General features: G+C 36.6%; 1 protein-coding gene across 1 annotated transcript; it reads right to left on the bottom strand.

Annotated features, from left to right (window-relative positions):
• Positions 1 to 10,264: 10,264 nt before the first annotated feature.
• LOC129939593 (autophagy-related protein 13 homolog) lies at positions 10,265 to 13,020 on the bottom strand. Its single transcript, XM_056047666.1, has one exon. The coding sequence runs from the start codon at positions 12,756 to 12,758 to the stop codon at positions 11,436 to 11,438; it is 1,323 nt and encodes a 440-aa protein (XP_055903641.1). The 5' UTR covers positions 12,759 to 13,020; the 3' UTR covers positions 10,265 to 11,435.
• Positions 13,021 to 14,345: the final 1,325 nt, after the last annotated feature.

The following is a 14,345-nucleotide window of genomic DNA, read 5'->3' as shown; positions in this document are numbered from 1 at the left end:
GTGCCTTATGACGATTGAACTGGGCCAATGAATATATGTAGGTACCTGATTAGGTCTGTTTTGGTACAATTGTTAACTATTGTTGGTATGTCAGAAAAATTGTTCAAGTGTCATTATTACGAATTGTTGGAATTTGTCAGAATCTTTTAGGAACGAATATTGTTAGAAGTTGTTGATCTGTCAAAGAAGCAATATCAAAATTGAAAAATATTATTTTCATCGGGTTTTTTAATAGTGACTTGACAACTTTTAATTTAATTTGTGAACGTTCTCTTTCACATACAAACATTTGTACAGAAATTCGGAGTCTTTTAGGGAAACTTTAAGTGGTAACTATAATTTTCGTTAATAATTGTCCTTACTAGGATATATTAAATGTTGCCCTGTCAGTGATAATACGTGTTGGTCGAAATGCTGCCTTGCTTAACAATTGAATTCCACGGCATTTTCAAGAATTGGGCAACGTTCAGTTTGCTGAAGAGCAAGCTGACTCAAGAATTGAAGCCGATGGATCATTTAAAGCGACGTACGTTCTCCAATCGGGCAAGTTTTCAAGTCCGTATTGGAAAATCCTTTAAAACCTTAAGTCACAAAATGAATAACGAAAGAAAATTTTAAGAAGTTTTTTAACTTGCTTGAGAAATGTATTGAACATTTTAAACCCTTAACAAAAAACCGTTAGAATAGAAAACCAAAGAATTTTGAAGTTCATCTTCCAATTGAATAAAAAAACGTGATCAACTGACATTTTGACATAAGTAGACTTTGCATATTGATAGTAATAAATAAATTGGGTGGCGCAACAGTCCGTTGAGAACTAGGGCCTTGACTGACAACTCTCAATCATTCCTGTGTGCGAGAAATGTTGTCTGGAATGGAGGGGACCTACAGTTTACATGCCGAATCCGAACGGCTAATTTGAGAAAGCACTTTTTCATGACAAGAGTTACTCTTGGAGAATTTGTCAATTCCTCACAAGAGGCAGTACCTTTGAAAAGACTTTAGATGGCATAGGCAGGGATCGAACCCAAGACATCTGGCATGACAGTCCAACGCACTAACCATCATGCCACAGGTACTACAATTGATAGTAAGGGAGGTTTTTCTTTACTAAGTTTCCAGTCAACTTTTTAATAAATTTGTCTTAACTAGAAGACAATTCTTTTGGTACTGGACAATCAGGTTTTAAAAACTTGCCTTACTTTTAGTCCCAATTAGAGCAAAGCATTTTTATTGTTGAGCAATGTTTTAAAATGGAGCGGTGATTTTACAATCATAATCATTGTCAGTGATTAAGCTTACATATTTCCATCTCACTGGACTCGCTAATCATCAAAAACTATCGAGTAATTGTCGAAAAGGAAAATCAACAGATTTTGGGCCGAAGACATTATCGGGCCATTCTACAAAGAAGACAGCTGATCAGGCAATAACAATTAGTATGTATGTGACATGAAAACATCATAAATTGCAAATTGTAAATTTGACCAAAAAACAAGTGTTCCGAATCCAATACGGGGTTTTCAAGAGGGACGCTACGTTACAAAATTAGAGCGACAGGGACACCAAACGACGACATATTTTATGCCGTTCTTTTGACATTTCTCTTCAGAAAGGTTTGCGAATTCATGATGGAATTCGTGTTAAAATTATTAAAATGTACTACTGAAATTCGGAGGCAGTGGCTTCAGTGTTAAGAGCGTTTCGTCCAATTTATGGTCGTCATAATCGTCCTTGCAGATCAACAATTGAGCGTCTAGTAGACAAATTTGAATCCATAGGCACAGCAGAAAATGTTCCAAAATGCTAGTGAGACAAAGAAGTTCCGTAGGTTCGAGAATATTGCTGCCGCTGAAGCTTATATTGCAGAAAGACTAAATATGTCTCTCAAACGTAGTTCTCAGGTGTGTCGAGAATGTTGCTGCCGCTGAAGCTTCAGTTGCAAAAAATTTGTCTCTCAAACGTCGTTCTCAAGCGATGGGTATCTCTGGTGACGTCGTTGTGGCGAATTTTCCGAAAAGATCTCTGCCTACATCCTTACATAACGCAAGAACTAAAGTCGCTTGAACACCAGAAGCGTTGTATGTTCGTAAAATGGACTGAGCAACAACTTGAAAATGATTGGGATTTTCTCCGAAAAATAATCTTCAGCGATGAAGCTCATTTCTGCCTTTGCTTTGTCAATAAACATAATATGCTGTATAGGTCAGGCAGCAATCCCCACGTACTTTATGAGTCATCATTGCATCCCGAAAAAATATCGGATTGGTGTGGTTTATGGGCCGGCGGCGTCATTGGGCGATCTATGGATGGTCGAACCACCAACCCAATTGACCATGTGCTAATCGGCGCAAGGCACGTATCCAACATCCTGAACGTGCGCACTTTCCGAGGAGCAAATGTCGACTTTGCCCACTTTTCGGTAGTGGCTAAGTTTAAAGCTCGAATAACAAACGACAAAAAAACACGTGCGGCCCAAAGAAAGAATTTTAACATCGGGTGCCTTAGCACATTGGAGAATGCCAGAGACGACAGTGGGCACCTGAGCGAGCGTCTCTCCGCCGCCGTCCAAATACTTCAGACGTCAACACATTGTGGAACCAATATCGCGAAATAATAATAAAAAAAAATATAGTAAAGACAACCATCGGTTACCAGCCACCCCCGAAAAAGAACCCGTGTTATGATGATGAGTGCATAATATTGAAAAGAGAGATGGAAAATTTACGTGTGCAGATGCTGCAACGGAAAACAAGAGCAGCAAGGGAAGAGTGCCGCACGAAAAGGAGAAATGAGAAAAAGACCCTGCGAAGGAAGAAAAGATCATCCGCAGTTTCTGAGCTCAAAGATCTAGAGGAGTCTCGGGCCAAGAACAACACCCGACGTTTCTTTAAACGGTCAAAGCAATTAGCTTCTGGTTTCAGAACCGGGACACAAGCTCTTCGAAACGATGAAGTAAACCTAGTCACTGAAGCAGAGGGAATTGTAGATGTTTTCAAGCAGCACTTCCAACAGTTTCTGAATGCGCAAAATGTCGAGCAAGATAATGACGAAAGAGAAGCAAGACCAGTCAATGAAGACCCAGTCCCATCCCCCAGCAGAGAAGAGGTAGAAAATAACAAGTCCACCGAGTCGGATGGCATACCCGCGGAACTCTTTAAACATGGAGGAAGTGTTTTAAAAAACCGCATGCACCAGGACATCACCAAAGTGTGGGAGGAAGAATGCATATCCACTGACTGGTCGATAAGCTCCATATGCTCCATCTACAAAAAAGGCGACCCGATGTTATGCAAAAGCTACCGTTACATATCCCTGTTTAATGTTGCATGTGAGCGTCTTAAACCTTTCTGCAACACAAATATCGGCACGTAGCAGTGTGGCTTTAGGCAAGGCAGAACAACGATAGACCAAATATTCACACTGAGACAGATCCTTTAAAGCTTTAAGCTGCTTATGATAGCATCCACCGCCAAGAGCTTATGATGGAGATGTCTGAATTCGGACTCCCGAACAAACTGATGCAGCCCCCGCATGACGCAAAACAATATGCAGTGCAGTGTGCAAATGGGTAACAGCTCATCCGAGTTATTTCAAACTTGCGCAGGGTTTAGACAAGGAGATGCGTTGTTGTGTGACTTCTTCAACATAGTCCTGTAGCAGATAGTGCGTAAGGCAGGTGTGAGCACGGAGGGCACTATCTTCAACTAATCCACCCAGCTCCTAGGCTATGCGGACGACATAGACAGGAGAGCTGTGTTTGAGGCCTTCACAGCGATTGAAGAACAGGCGAAACTAGTTCGTCTTGAAGTGAATGAGGACAAAACAAAGTACATCTGTAAACCACCTTGGACAAACTGTCCACCGCCTAGGACAAAACTTCACTGTTAGTAGCAGCAATTTCGAGGTAGTTAAGGAGTTCACCTACCTTGAAACAAAACATTAATCCCACGAACGACACCTTAGTGGAGATCCGAAGAAGAATTACCCTAGCGAACCGCTGCTGCTTCGGTTTGGCCAAACAACTGGGTTCAAAGCTCCTAACTCGAAAGACAAAGTGTCTGGTATACAGAACTTTGATTTTACTAGTCCTACTCTACAGCGCCGAGTGCTGGACGATAAGTAAAAAAGGGGAATTGAAACTGGGCATTTTCGAAAGAAAAATTCTTCGACGGATTTTTGGTCCCGTATGCATCGATTTCGAATAAAGAAGAAGATACAACCGAGAATTGTATGAGCTGTACTAAGATGTGGATTGTAGTGCAGCTTCATGTGCACACACTCTTAAGTTGTAACTAAGCTGAAACAAAATAGCACTAAGCTGAACTGGCCTGTCTGGCTTTTAGATATTTTTGGATAACTGTTTGAGCATTGAAAATATATCTTTGGTTTGTCTAGACTTATAAAATGAAGTTTTTTAATCTTGCCCGTTTTGGAAAATACTACATGGTGGCAGCGGTAAACAAAATAAGTATAAAAAAGAATTAAATAGAAAGAAAACGAAAAAAAAAAAAAAAAAGAAATGCCTCCCAAGGAAGACAAAATGGACAACATATTTGTCGCAAACATCGCTCCTCCAGAACCTTTTAATTTCACCCAACCAGAGAATTGGGCTAAGTGGCGAAAAAGGTTCGAGCGCTACATAAATGTTTCTGGACAGTCAACAAAATCACCAGGAGACCAGATAGATCTGCTCTTTTATGTGATGGGTGAAAAAAGTGAAGAAATTTGGTTACAGCTAGGGGCTACACCAACAAATTTGTCCGATGCCTTGGATAGGTTCGACAAATACTTCAACCCGCAAAAAAACATAATCTTCGAAAGATTTAAGTTTAACTCTCGGGTTCAGAGGCAAGGTGAACCTGTAGATAATTTTATTACAGACCTGTATTCCTCCGCCGAAAAATGTGACTACGGCGATCTTAAAGAAGAGCTCATCCGTGACCGAATTGTCGTCGGAATGCTGAACACAAAAGTGAGTGAGCAAATGCAACTGAAATCCGAGCTAACACTCAAAATGGCAATGGATACAGCGCGCCAAGCAGAGATCCAGGTAATGCAGACAAAAATCATCAAAGAAGAAACGAATGTCTATAACATCCAGGCGGTCAAGACAAATGGTGGTCAACGAAAACAGGATAATCAACGAGGCTTCCCGGGTATGAATATGTATGGTAAGAGTATCAATAATAATAATTTTAAGAATAAATGTAATTACTGTGGCAATAAACCACACAATAGAAAAGATTGTCCAGCTAAAGATAAAAATTGTAATTTTTGTAATGTTCGAGGACATTTCTCAAATGCATGCACTAAGAAAAATGAAAACTTGTATAATAAAAGAACAAATAAAATTAACAAAATAAATTCAGTTCAGGTTGATAATAGTTCATTACAAAAAAGTAAACCTAGCAATTCTGAGAATCGGGAAAATTTTGAGTATCAAATTGGAAAAGTGGAAGAATTGTTCTTGGGGAATATTAAAAAATCAGGTGTAGAATCGTGGTACGTACAGTGTACGATCGCCGAATTAAAAACAAAGTTAAATTTTCTTATAGATACGGGGGCAGACTGTGTCTGTATTCCAAAAAAATCTGTTGAAATAGAGAAGCTATCTATTTCTCAATCAAAATCCAGTTTAAAGGGACCAGATGGAAATCCGCTTAAAGTTTTGGGTTTCGCTAAGGTTACTTTAATCTGTAATGATAGGAAATATACTGATGACGTATACATAGTTGAAGGACTTAATACTCCTATATTAAGTCGTAATGCTATAGTTGAATTGAATATTTTACAGCCTCCAGTACTTGAAAATTATTGCCTTTCGGAAAATAAAACTTTTCAAATAGTTGAAAATTTTCCTAGACTTTTTCGGGACATCGGAGAGTTCAAAGGGGAAATAAATATAAAATTAAAAAGCGATGTTACTCCCTTTGTTCAAACGGTCCCTAGAAGAGTGCCAATTCCGTTATTGTCAAAATTGAAATCTGAAATTGAAAGATTAATAGGCATGGATATAATTGAACGAATGGAGGACGTGACGGAGTGGGTAAGTCCAATAGTAGTTGTTCCAAAGCCAAATAGGGAAATAAGACTTTGTGTTGACTACACTCAACTAAATAAAGCTGTGATAAGGCCTTATTTTCCAATGCCAAAAATAGAACTATCACTAGCTAAGATAAAAGAAGCAAATGTTTTTTCAAAAATTGATGCGAATAAAGGATTTTATCAGATTAAACTCAGCCGTGAAAGTCAGTTCCTCACTTGTTTTATATGTCCATTCGGACGATTTATTTTTAAGAGATTACCTTTTGGTATTTCTTGTGCCCCTGAATATTTTGTTTCAAAATTCTATAAAGTTCTAGATGGAATTAGTAATTGTATCTCTCACGTGGACGATATATTAATTTTTGGAAAAGACCGAAATGAACATGATGCAGCACTTGAAAAAGTTTTAACCCGTCTTGATGAAGAGGGAATAACTATCAACAAAGAAAAATTATGTTTCGGTGTTGATCAAGTAACATATTTAGGTTATGTCCTATCAGCAAAGGGTATTTCCATCGATTCAGAACGAATTGAAGCAATTATTAACTATCCAAGACCAGAAAACAAAACAGAAGTCCAGCGATTTCTTGGTATGGTGAATTTTGTAGCAAAGTTCGTCCAAGATCGCTCGAAAATATTAGGACCTATTAATGTTTTAACAGGTAAAGTTGATTTTGTTTGGGACAAAATTCAAGAAAAAGCGTTTTTGGAGATTAAAGGCAGTTTAACAAAAACTCCAACTCTTGCTTACTATGACCCATCAAAACAAATAATCATTACCTCTGATGCATCATGCTACGGCATTGGAGCATGTCTTTTTCAAGTTGACGAAAAAGGAAACAGACAGGTAGTTTCATATATTTCTAGAACTATGACTATTACAGAAAAACATTATGCTCATATTGAGCGTGAAGCCTTAGGCATAACTTGGGCAGCAGAAAAGTTGGCTGAATATATAACATGGGTTCAAGTAATATTTGAAACCGATCATAAACCTTTGGTTCAACTCTTACAATCAAAAAATTTAGATATGCTAACACCGAGACTTCAGCGGTTTAGAATGCGCCTCATGCGATATGACTACTCCGTTGTATATGTACCAGGAAAGGATTTAAAAATAGCTGACGCTTTGTCTCGTAGTCCAGTTCCTTGTAATGTAAATGAACCACAGGAATTAGAAATGGAAACGGAAGCTTTTGTACGTTTTGTAGTAAAGAATCTTCCTGTGAAAGATTATTACATGGACAAAATAATAAAAGTACAAAAACAAGATCCAGTAAGTCAACTATTGGTCCAGTATGCATCGGATGGTTGGCCTTCTCGGGAAAAATTACCTGATTTTATGGTGCCATACTATCAATACCGTTTTGACATCTCCTTTACGGAAGGTCTAGTATTAAAAGATAGTCGAATTGTTATTCCTCCCGATTTACAGAAAGAGGTAATTGGTTTCATCCATTCTGGACATCAAGGCATTACAAAATGTCGAAGGCTGGCTCAGACTTCAGTTTGGTGGCTAGGCCTTAGTTCTCAGTTAGAAGACTTGGTAAAAAAATGTCCAAATTGTATTGAAGAACGGAATAATAATAGGGAAACATTTCAATACGAAGATCCCCCGACACGACCTATGGAAAAAATAGGATTGGACCTCTTTAAATGGAATAAATGGTATCTTATAATAACCGATTACTACTCACGATATTTCGAATTTTTTTCACTTACTTCTATGACCGAAGAAGATATAATTGAAAAAGTTAAAGAATTTTTTTCAAGATACGGTATTTGTTCTATATGTAGAAGTGACAATTTCAATCAAAATTTAAAAAATTCTCCTTTGATTATAATTTCAAACATGTAACAAGTAGCCCTTATTACAGTCAATCAAATGGTGCTGCAGAAGCAGCAGTTAAAATGGCAAAAAAATTAATCAAAAAATGTTCTAATATTCAAGAAGGTCTTCTAAACTATCGTTCAACTCCATTAGCAAACGGATTTTCACCTGCCGAGTTAATGATGGGGAGAAAATTTAAATCTTTGGTTCCAATTCTACCTAGTTTATTAGAAACAGGAAATAATAAAAAAGTAATAGAAAAAGAACGCATAATTAAAGAGAAGCAAATTGAAAATTATAATAAACGACATAGGACTAAAGATCTTTCAGAATTAAAAAACGGAGACAGAGTATGGATAACAGATTTACATAAATACGGTAGAGTTTTAAGAAAATTGGAGGAACCACGGTCTTATTTGATTCAAGCTGACAGGGAAAAATATAGGCGAAATAGATATCATTTAATTCCAGCTCCAAATATCGATGCTCATGGTTTTCGTGATTCCGAAGAATTGTATAGTCCACTAGAAGATATTGTAGTTCAAAATCAAAATGAGAATGATATAGATGATATTAATCTAAGAAATCCAGAGGTGCTACCTTCTGTAGAAAATGAAGAAATTCCAGAAGTTAGTTCCTCAACAAGAACGGGTCGAAAAATAAATGCACCTACATGGATGAAAGATTATGTACAATAGTTAAAACAAAAATAACTTCAAGGCATACACTGAAAAAAAAAAAAAATATGTTTATAAATAAAAAAAAAAAAAAACATACGTTTATATAATAAAATACAAATGTTAAAGCTAAGTTTACATACATTATCAAAATTATATTTTAAGTTAAAGTAAACGCAAAATAGTTATATTTATTTTTTATTAATTAAAATAATTATAACTAAAATTAGATTTTAAGAAAATTGAAATATAAAAATAGAAATGTAACCTTTAAGTTGAACTGATAATAATTTACGAGAAATGTAACTAAAAAAAGGAGATGTAGTGCAGCTTCATGTGCACACACTCTTAAGTTGTAACTAAGCTGAAACAAAATAGCACTAAGCTGAACTGGCCTGTCTGGCTTTTGGATATTTTTGGATAACTGTTTGAGCATTGAAAATATATCTTTGGTTTGTCTAGACTTATAAAATGAAGTTTTTTAATCTTGCTCGTTTTGGAAAATACTACATGGATTAGGTCCAGAAGGCCAAGAAAAGACGACTACATTGGCTCGGCCACATCGAGCTAATGGACGACACCGCTCCAGCCAAGAAAGTCTTCTCAGCCCAGACCCCAGGTTCAAGACCACAAAGAAGACAGAACCTACGGTACAAGAACCAAGTGACTGCGGATGCCAGAGCGCTTGGTCTGGGTGACTAGATAGTGCATGCGAGGGATCGCTCACGATTTAAGACTGCAGTATCTCAGGCTGAGACCCTTCATGGATTGTGAGCCTGATAAGCAAGCAATCCAAAACTAGACATAACTCTGAAAAGCTTTTCCTTATAGATGCTGTCATACGAGGCTTTTAAAACGAAAAAGAGATGAAGGATATCGATTTGAAGTTCCTGGGATTTTTTACTTTCCTGATCTAAAGCCATAATATGGATCTATCAGGTTGATGACGAACGGCTTCCGACGACGTTCACATAGTAAGGCAGTAAGGATCTTTTAGATGTTCATGAGATGTAGTTGGCACATTTAAGACGGTCTCCTTTCTTTCGAGTATTGAGCAAACTTTGCTGAGATTGTACTAATCGGGCATGCTTTTTTCCTCTTATCCTAAACTACATTTATTTATCAAGATCGCCAGGCTATGGGTAGCAGGTCAAAAATCGCTTAGCTCGCGTGATCGAAAAGTAAACGACTTAAAAAAAACTACTTTAACACATTCTATCATATGCATACTCTTTGTGTGCATTAATTAAAATATGGGAAGTTAATATTTTCTCTTAACTATTGTTTTTAGTTGCAATTCAAAATGTAGTATTAACTGGTCTCTTCTTGAACCTGTATCAACTGGAATATTATTCTTTCCTTAATTAAAATTTCCGAACAAATTATAACAAGGTCAAAGTATTCGAATTAATATACCCATGATATTATCATTATTTATTTTTATGCATAGCTTTAAACAAAAATGTATAAACATACTAAATAATAAACTCCCTTAATTATAATTTAAAATCACTTGATAGCTGAGTCTATTATTAGTTACAACAAACATTACAAGTGAAACTTGTTGTTATCATTTTTTGTATTTTATTTTCAGCTTCTTAACAACAACGACGCCCAAGATATGTATGTATCTATATACCATATAATGTAAGATACCCCCATATCCTCCTCAAAAGATATCACAATTGTACGAACGAAAACGAAAATCTAAATTTATTCGCTCATTGTAAACATTTATTCAATAATTTTATTTTCCACCATTCTCGTTTTATTTTCACTCTAGCAACAACAACAATAACTAAAAATGTATTATTGTTGTTGTTGTTGTGTTTATAAAGATAAACAACCCAAGAGTCAAGTGCAATAATTTAACTTGACTTACGTGTTGCTGTTACTAACGAAAACCAAAAAAGAAATAAAAACAACAAAATAAAATGCGGAAATTTAAATGCAGAAAACGTGATGTCAGCTGAAATGTTTTGTAATTAACAACAAATCCCAAGAAAATTCAAAACGTCCAACCTAAAAAATAAAATAAAAACAAAAAACAAACTGAAATACCAAAAGAAAACACAATCTCATTTTTTGTTTCTAAGCCGTTCGTTAATTTAGCCATGAATTTTTATCATTTTATTTTTTTTACAAAAATATTATTTGTAACTTAAAAATCTGAGTAAATCTAAATCGCAAGAAAAACAAACAAAATAAGAAGAATAAAAATAACAAAAATAGGTGTGTGTAGCTACATTTGATGTTGATTTGATTACAAAAAATAATAAACCTCATCAAAATCTAATCTAAAAATGGCAAACAAAAAGAAACTGTTTTTTTATTTTCATCTTAAATATTTAAACGAATACAAAAAAAAAAACAAATAATTAATTTATTTTATATTATTAAGTAAACATCATTTCTGGGTGTAAATGTTTTGAGTGTGAAGTCTCAAACAATTGGTTTGTTGTTTTTCTTTCGAGTTTTATTTTTTAAAGTTATCTAATTAACTATTATTAAATCTTAAGATTTTAATTAGACTTTGTTTTAATATTAAAGTGGGAGGTGATGCCGACACACCTCTTTCGCTCTGGTAAACCCCCCGCGCGTCTATACACGAATCGATTCCTAAGATTTTTTGTTTTTCGAATAACGTTCATTAAAATACTTTAGTGTAAAAAAAAATCAACGCGATAATAATTATAATATTTTTATGTATATGATAATAATAATATATAATAAAATATTCCTATCTATAATGATAAATACATCGAAAAATAGTCAATAGAAAGCGATATCTTAACGATACTACTTAAACAATATCAGCGATTCTCTCCTGCTTCATTATGATGTTTGCTTGTTCTTTGTTCTTTACCTTCTTCCTTAGTCTAGGTGCTCTTCGTGCTGCTGCTCTTGGAGGACGTCGTTGAGCAGCCCAGCTGCGACACGAGGATTTCGTAGTTCTCCAATGATGTTTCGAACAACTCGAGCTGTTTTGAAAGATCTTCAACAGGATCCAAGGAGACGCCTTGGGATTCCGTCGCCGCAGTCAGTTCGTACGAGTGCAGGGGAGGAGCGTGATAGCAGTCACGATAGAACCTAGCCAAATCGTTGACATGCGAAGTGGGGCTGGCGAAGGGGAAGTTCAACTCCTTTAAGAGATTATCATCGTCGGGCGGGAGAGCCGTTCGTGAGGGCTTCTTGCTCTTCTCGTCGTCCAACGGCACAGGCACCAATAGACTCTTGATGGGCGATTGTTGTTGCTCGTAGTTCTTGAAGTCTGCGTTGTTGTTGTTGTTTCCCAAGGGCGACTGGGTTCGATCCTCATGCACCGAGCTGCCAGTGCTGTCTGTGCGGTTCTTCTTAATCAGCCAATCGAAGGGAGGCGTTTCGGGGAGGATGAAGTCGTCCTCGGTGTACTGCTTGATTTTGGAGAGGTCGACAAAGGCACCAGGCCGCAGAGGCTTATCGATGTCGATGAATTTCTTCTCGCCCGCCTTCTTCACGTGATGATAGCGAATGTGTTTGGGACTTTGATCCTTTAGGAAATGATCACTCTTCAGCATAATGGCACTGTCACAGTGTTGCGTTGTGGGCGAGATTGTCATTTTGGTGCGATATGCCACCGACATTGTGAGATTTCCAACAATCGTATTCAATTGACCAACTCTCACGTTCTTATAACCCTCCCCGAGCGCATGAACTTGGGGCTTTTCCTCAGCGTAGACCTTATAGAAGATCCGATACGAGTCTGGGCACTGTCTGCGAGATAGCTTATATGCGGGTGTGGCACGCGTGAGGGAAATCAATGATTTCAACAGAATGCTCATGCGATTGTAAATTTGATGGGCGACTTTTAACACTTGCTCGGTTTTATTTTCACCTGGCGATTGAAGATCCAATGACCAAACTTCCAAGACCATCTGGTCACCGTCGACAGTTCTCAATGAAATCTCTACACAAACTGGCAATCGATTGATTATTGTCTCACCTGGAGCCAAATTGAGGGCCTGTTTTGTTTCAGCATAAACATCGGGATAATCTTCGATAACAATATTAAACCAATCGTTGCCCGTGGCAAGGGGATTGCATTGGGTTTGGATTTTAGTTCCTAATCGCGATTGGACGACGACTTGAACGGATTTAATGGCCAAGAATTTAATGAATTTTTCGAGATCTTTTTCAGCTGCGTTGAGGCGCGTAGCTGACATTATACAAATTGTATTTATTTTGTTTTTAGAAAAACACCACACGAAAAGTCTTTTGATATTTTTCACTTGATTTGAAAGTTCTTTAGGGATATTATTTTGATTTTTATGAATGAAATTTTAATTAGGTATTTTATTTTTATTTTCCTTTTGGGGAATACACCAAAAACTACACGTATGAAAATTAACAAAGAGATCCGCCATTTGCGTTTGCGAAGATGAAAAGAAATGTCAGTTTATTTTGTGGTTTTGTTTCTGAGCTGTGTGGTGTTTGGTTTTGGTTGGGTATGTATGGGTATGGGTGGCCATCAAAAAGTTGTTTTTGGTATTTTGCAGCTGCTTTACAGAGAAAAGACGTTACGTTAAGCACGTAGGCAACATATTCAGCTGGCATGGTAGTTCGAGAATTGAACAGGGATGGTTAAGAGGAGTTTCTTTTTATTTAAATCAAAAGAAAGAAACATTAGAGTTTTAGAGGCACTTTGTAATTTTTTAACTTTTATATACAAAATTTTTGATTTACGTATATCTGCATTTAATTTTTGCACAAAAGCGATGTTTATGACCTAGAGAGAAAATTTCAAAATGCAAACAAAATTTAAAATTCATGTAGTTCTACTGTTACTTGAGATTTGTTTGATTATATGGTCCGGTGAAGTTGGTCAAAAAATTGAATTAACAGAGTAAAGGAAAAAACTTTCTTTTCAAATTTGCACAGAAATTTTGTTTTATTTAAAAGATATGAGTAAATAATAAAATTAACTTATTCAAATATTTAACGAAATTTTAAGATAAATGCTTTTTGAATAGAACTAAAATTATTGTATGTCTCCTTGTGTTCAAATGTTAAAGAAAGTTAGCATATTCTCAATTTTGCGCCTATATCAAATTCTATAGAGTGTTCAAGTAGGAGGCAGCATATGTCTTCCATACCTTTGTCTTAAGTTAAATTTACAAAAAACTGGGTGAGGAACAAAAAATAAAATAAGATATAACGAAACACACTTCGTTATAGGTTCGCAGTTTGGGATTTAGAGAAAGCAGCAGATTATGAAGTTTTGGCATCATTGGACAATTCTTCTTCTTCTAAAATAAAACCGACTATTTTTTTTTGAAAATAAATAAATGGATTTAGATCGATTTTATGTGCACCAAACTAATAACAAATGTTCAAATGGTAGACATGTGCATTCAAGAGGACAAAAGCGTCCACACGTTTTTCTCAAAACGCACCTCTGTCTATCAACTCCTACTCTCACCTCCCCGCGGTGAACATCGGGTGCCTAGTACCACAGCTGGAAATTGGGTTCAAACCCCAGTGGACAGTTTTCGGGGGTAGCAAAAGAGAGAGGGGGGAGAGGTGTTCATTAAGGAACCTCTCAACATCCAGAAAGCAGCGGAGGAATTTTCAAGATGGAATCAACGGTGGCGTCTACAGTTCCAGTTAGATTGAACTACTTAGTGAACACCTTATAGGGCTTCTACATATTCAAAGATCACGACTGTAAGGAGCGGTTTATGCCGGCTCTCGCCCTTAGAGTAGAAGTATCAACAGGCTCGGATTTATTGTTGACAACACAGACAATCGAG

Source organism: Eupeodes corollae, chromosome 1 (genome assembly GCF_945859685.1).
Source record: "Eupeodes corollae chromosome 1, idEupCoro1.1, whole genome shotgun sequence".
Taxonomy (NCBI): domain Eukaryota; kingdom Metazoa; phylum Arthropoda; class Insecta; order Diptera; family Syrphidae; genus Eupeodes; species Eupeodes corollae.
Note: the sequence above shows the minus strand (reverse complement) of the source record. Positions and strands in the feature narration are given on the sequence as shown.

Excerpts from the sequence above, each read along its gene's own strand:
- LOC129939593 (XM_056047666.1), bottom strand. The coding sequence starts at position 12,758 with ATGTCAGCTACGCGCCTCAACGCAGCTGAAAAAGATCTCGAAAAATTC.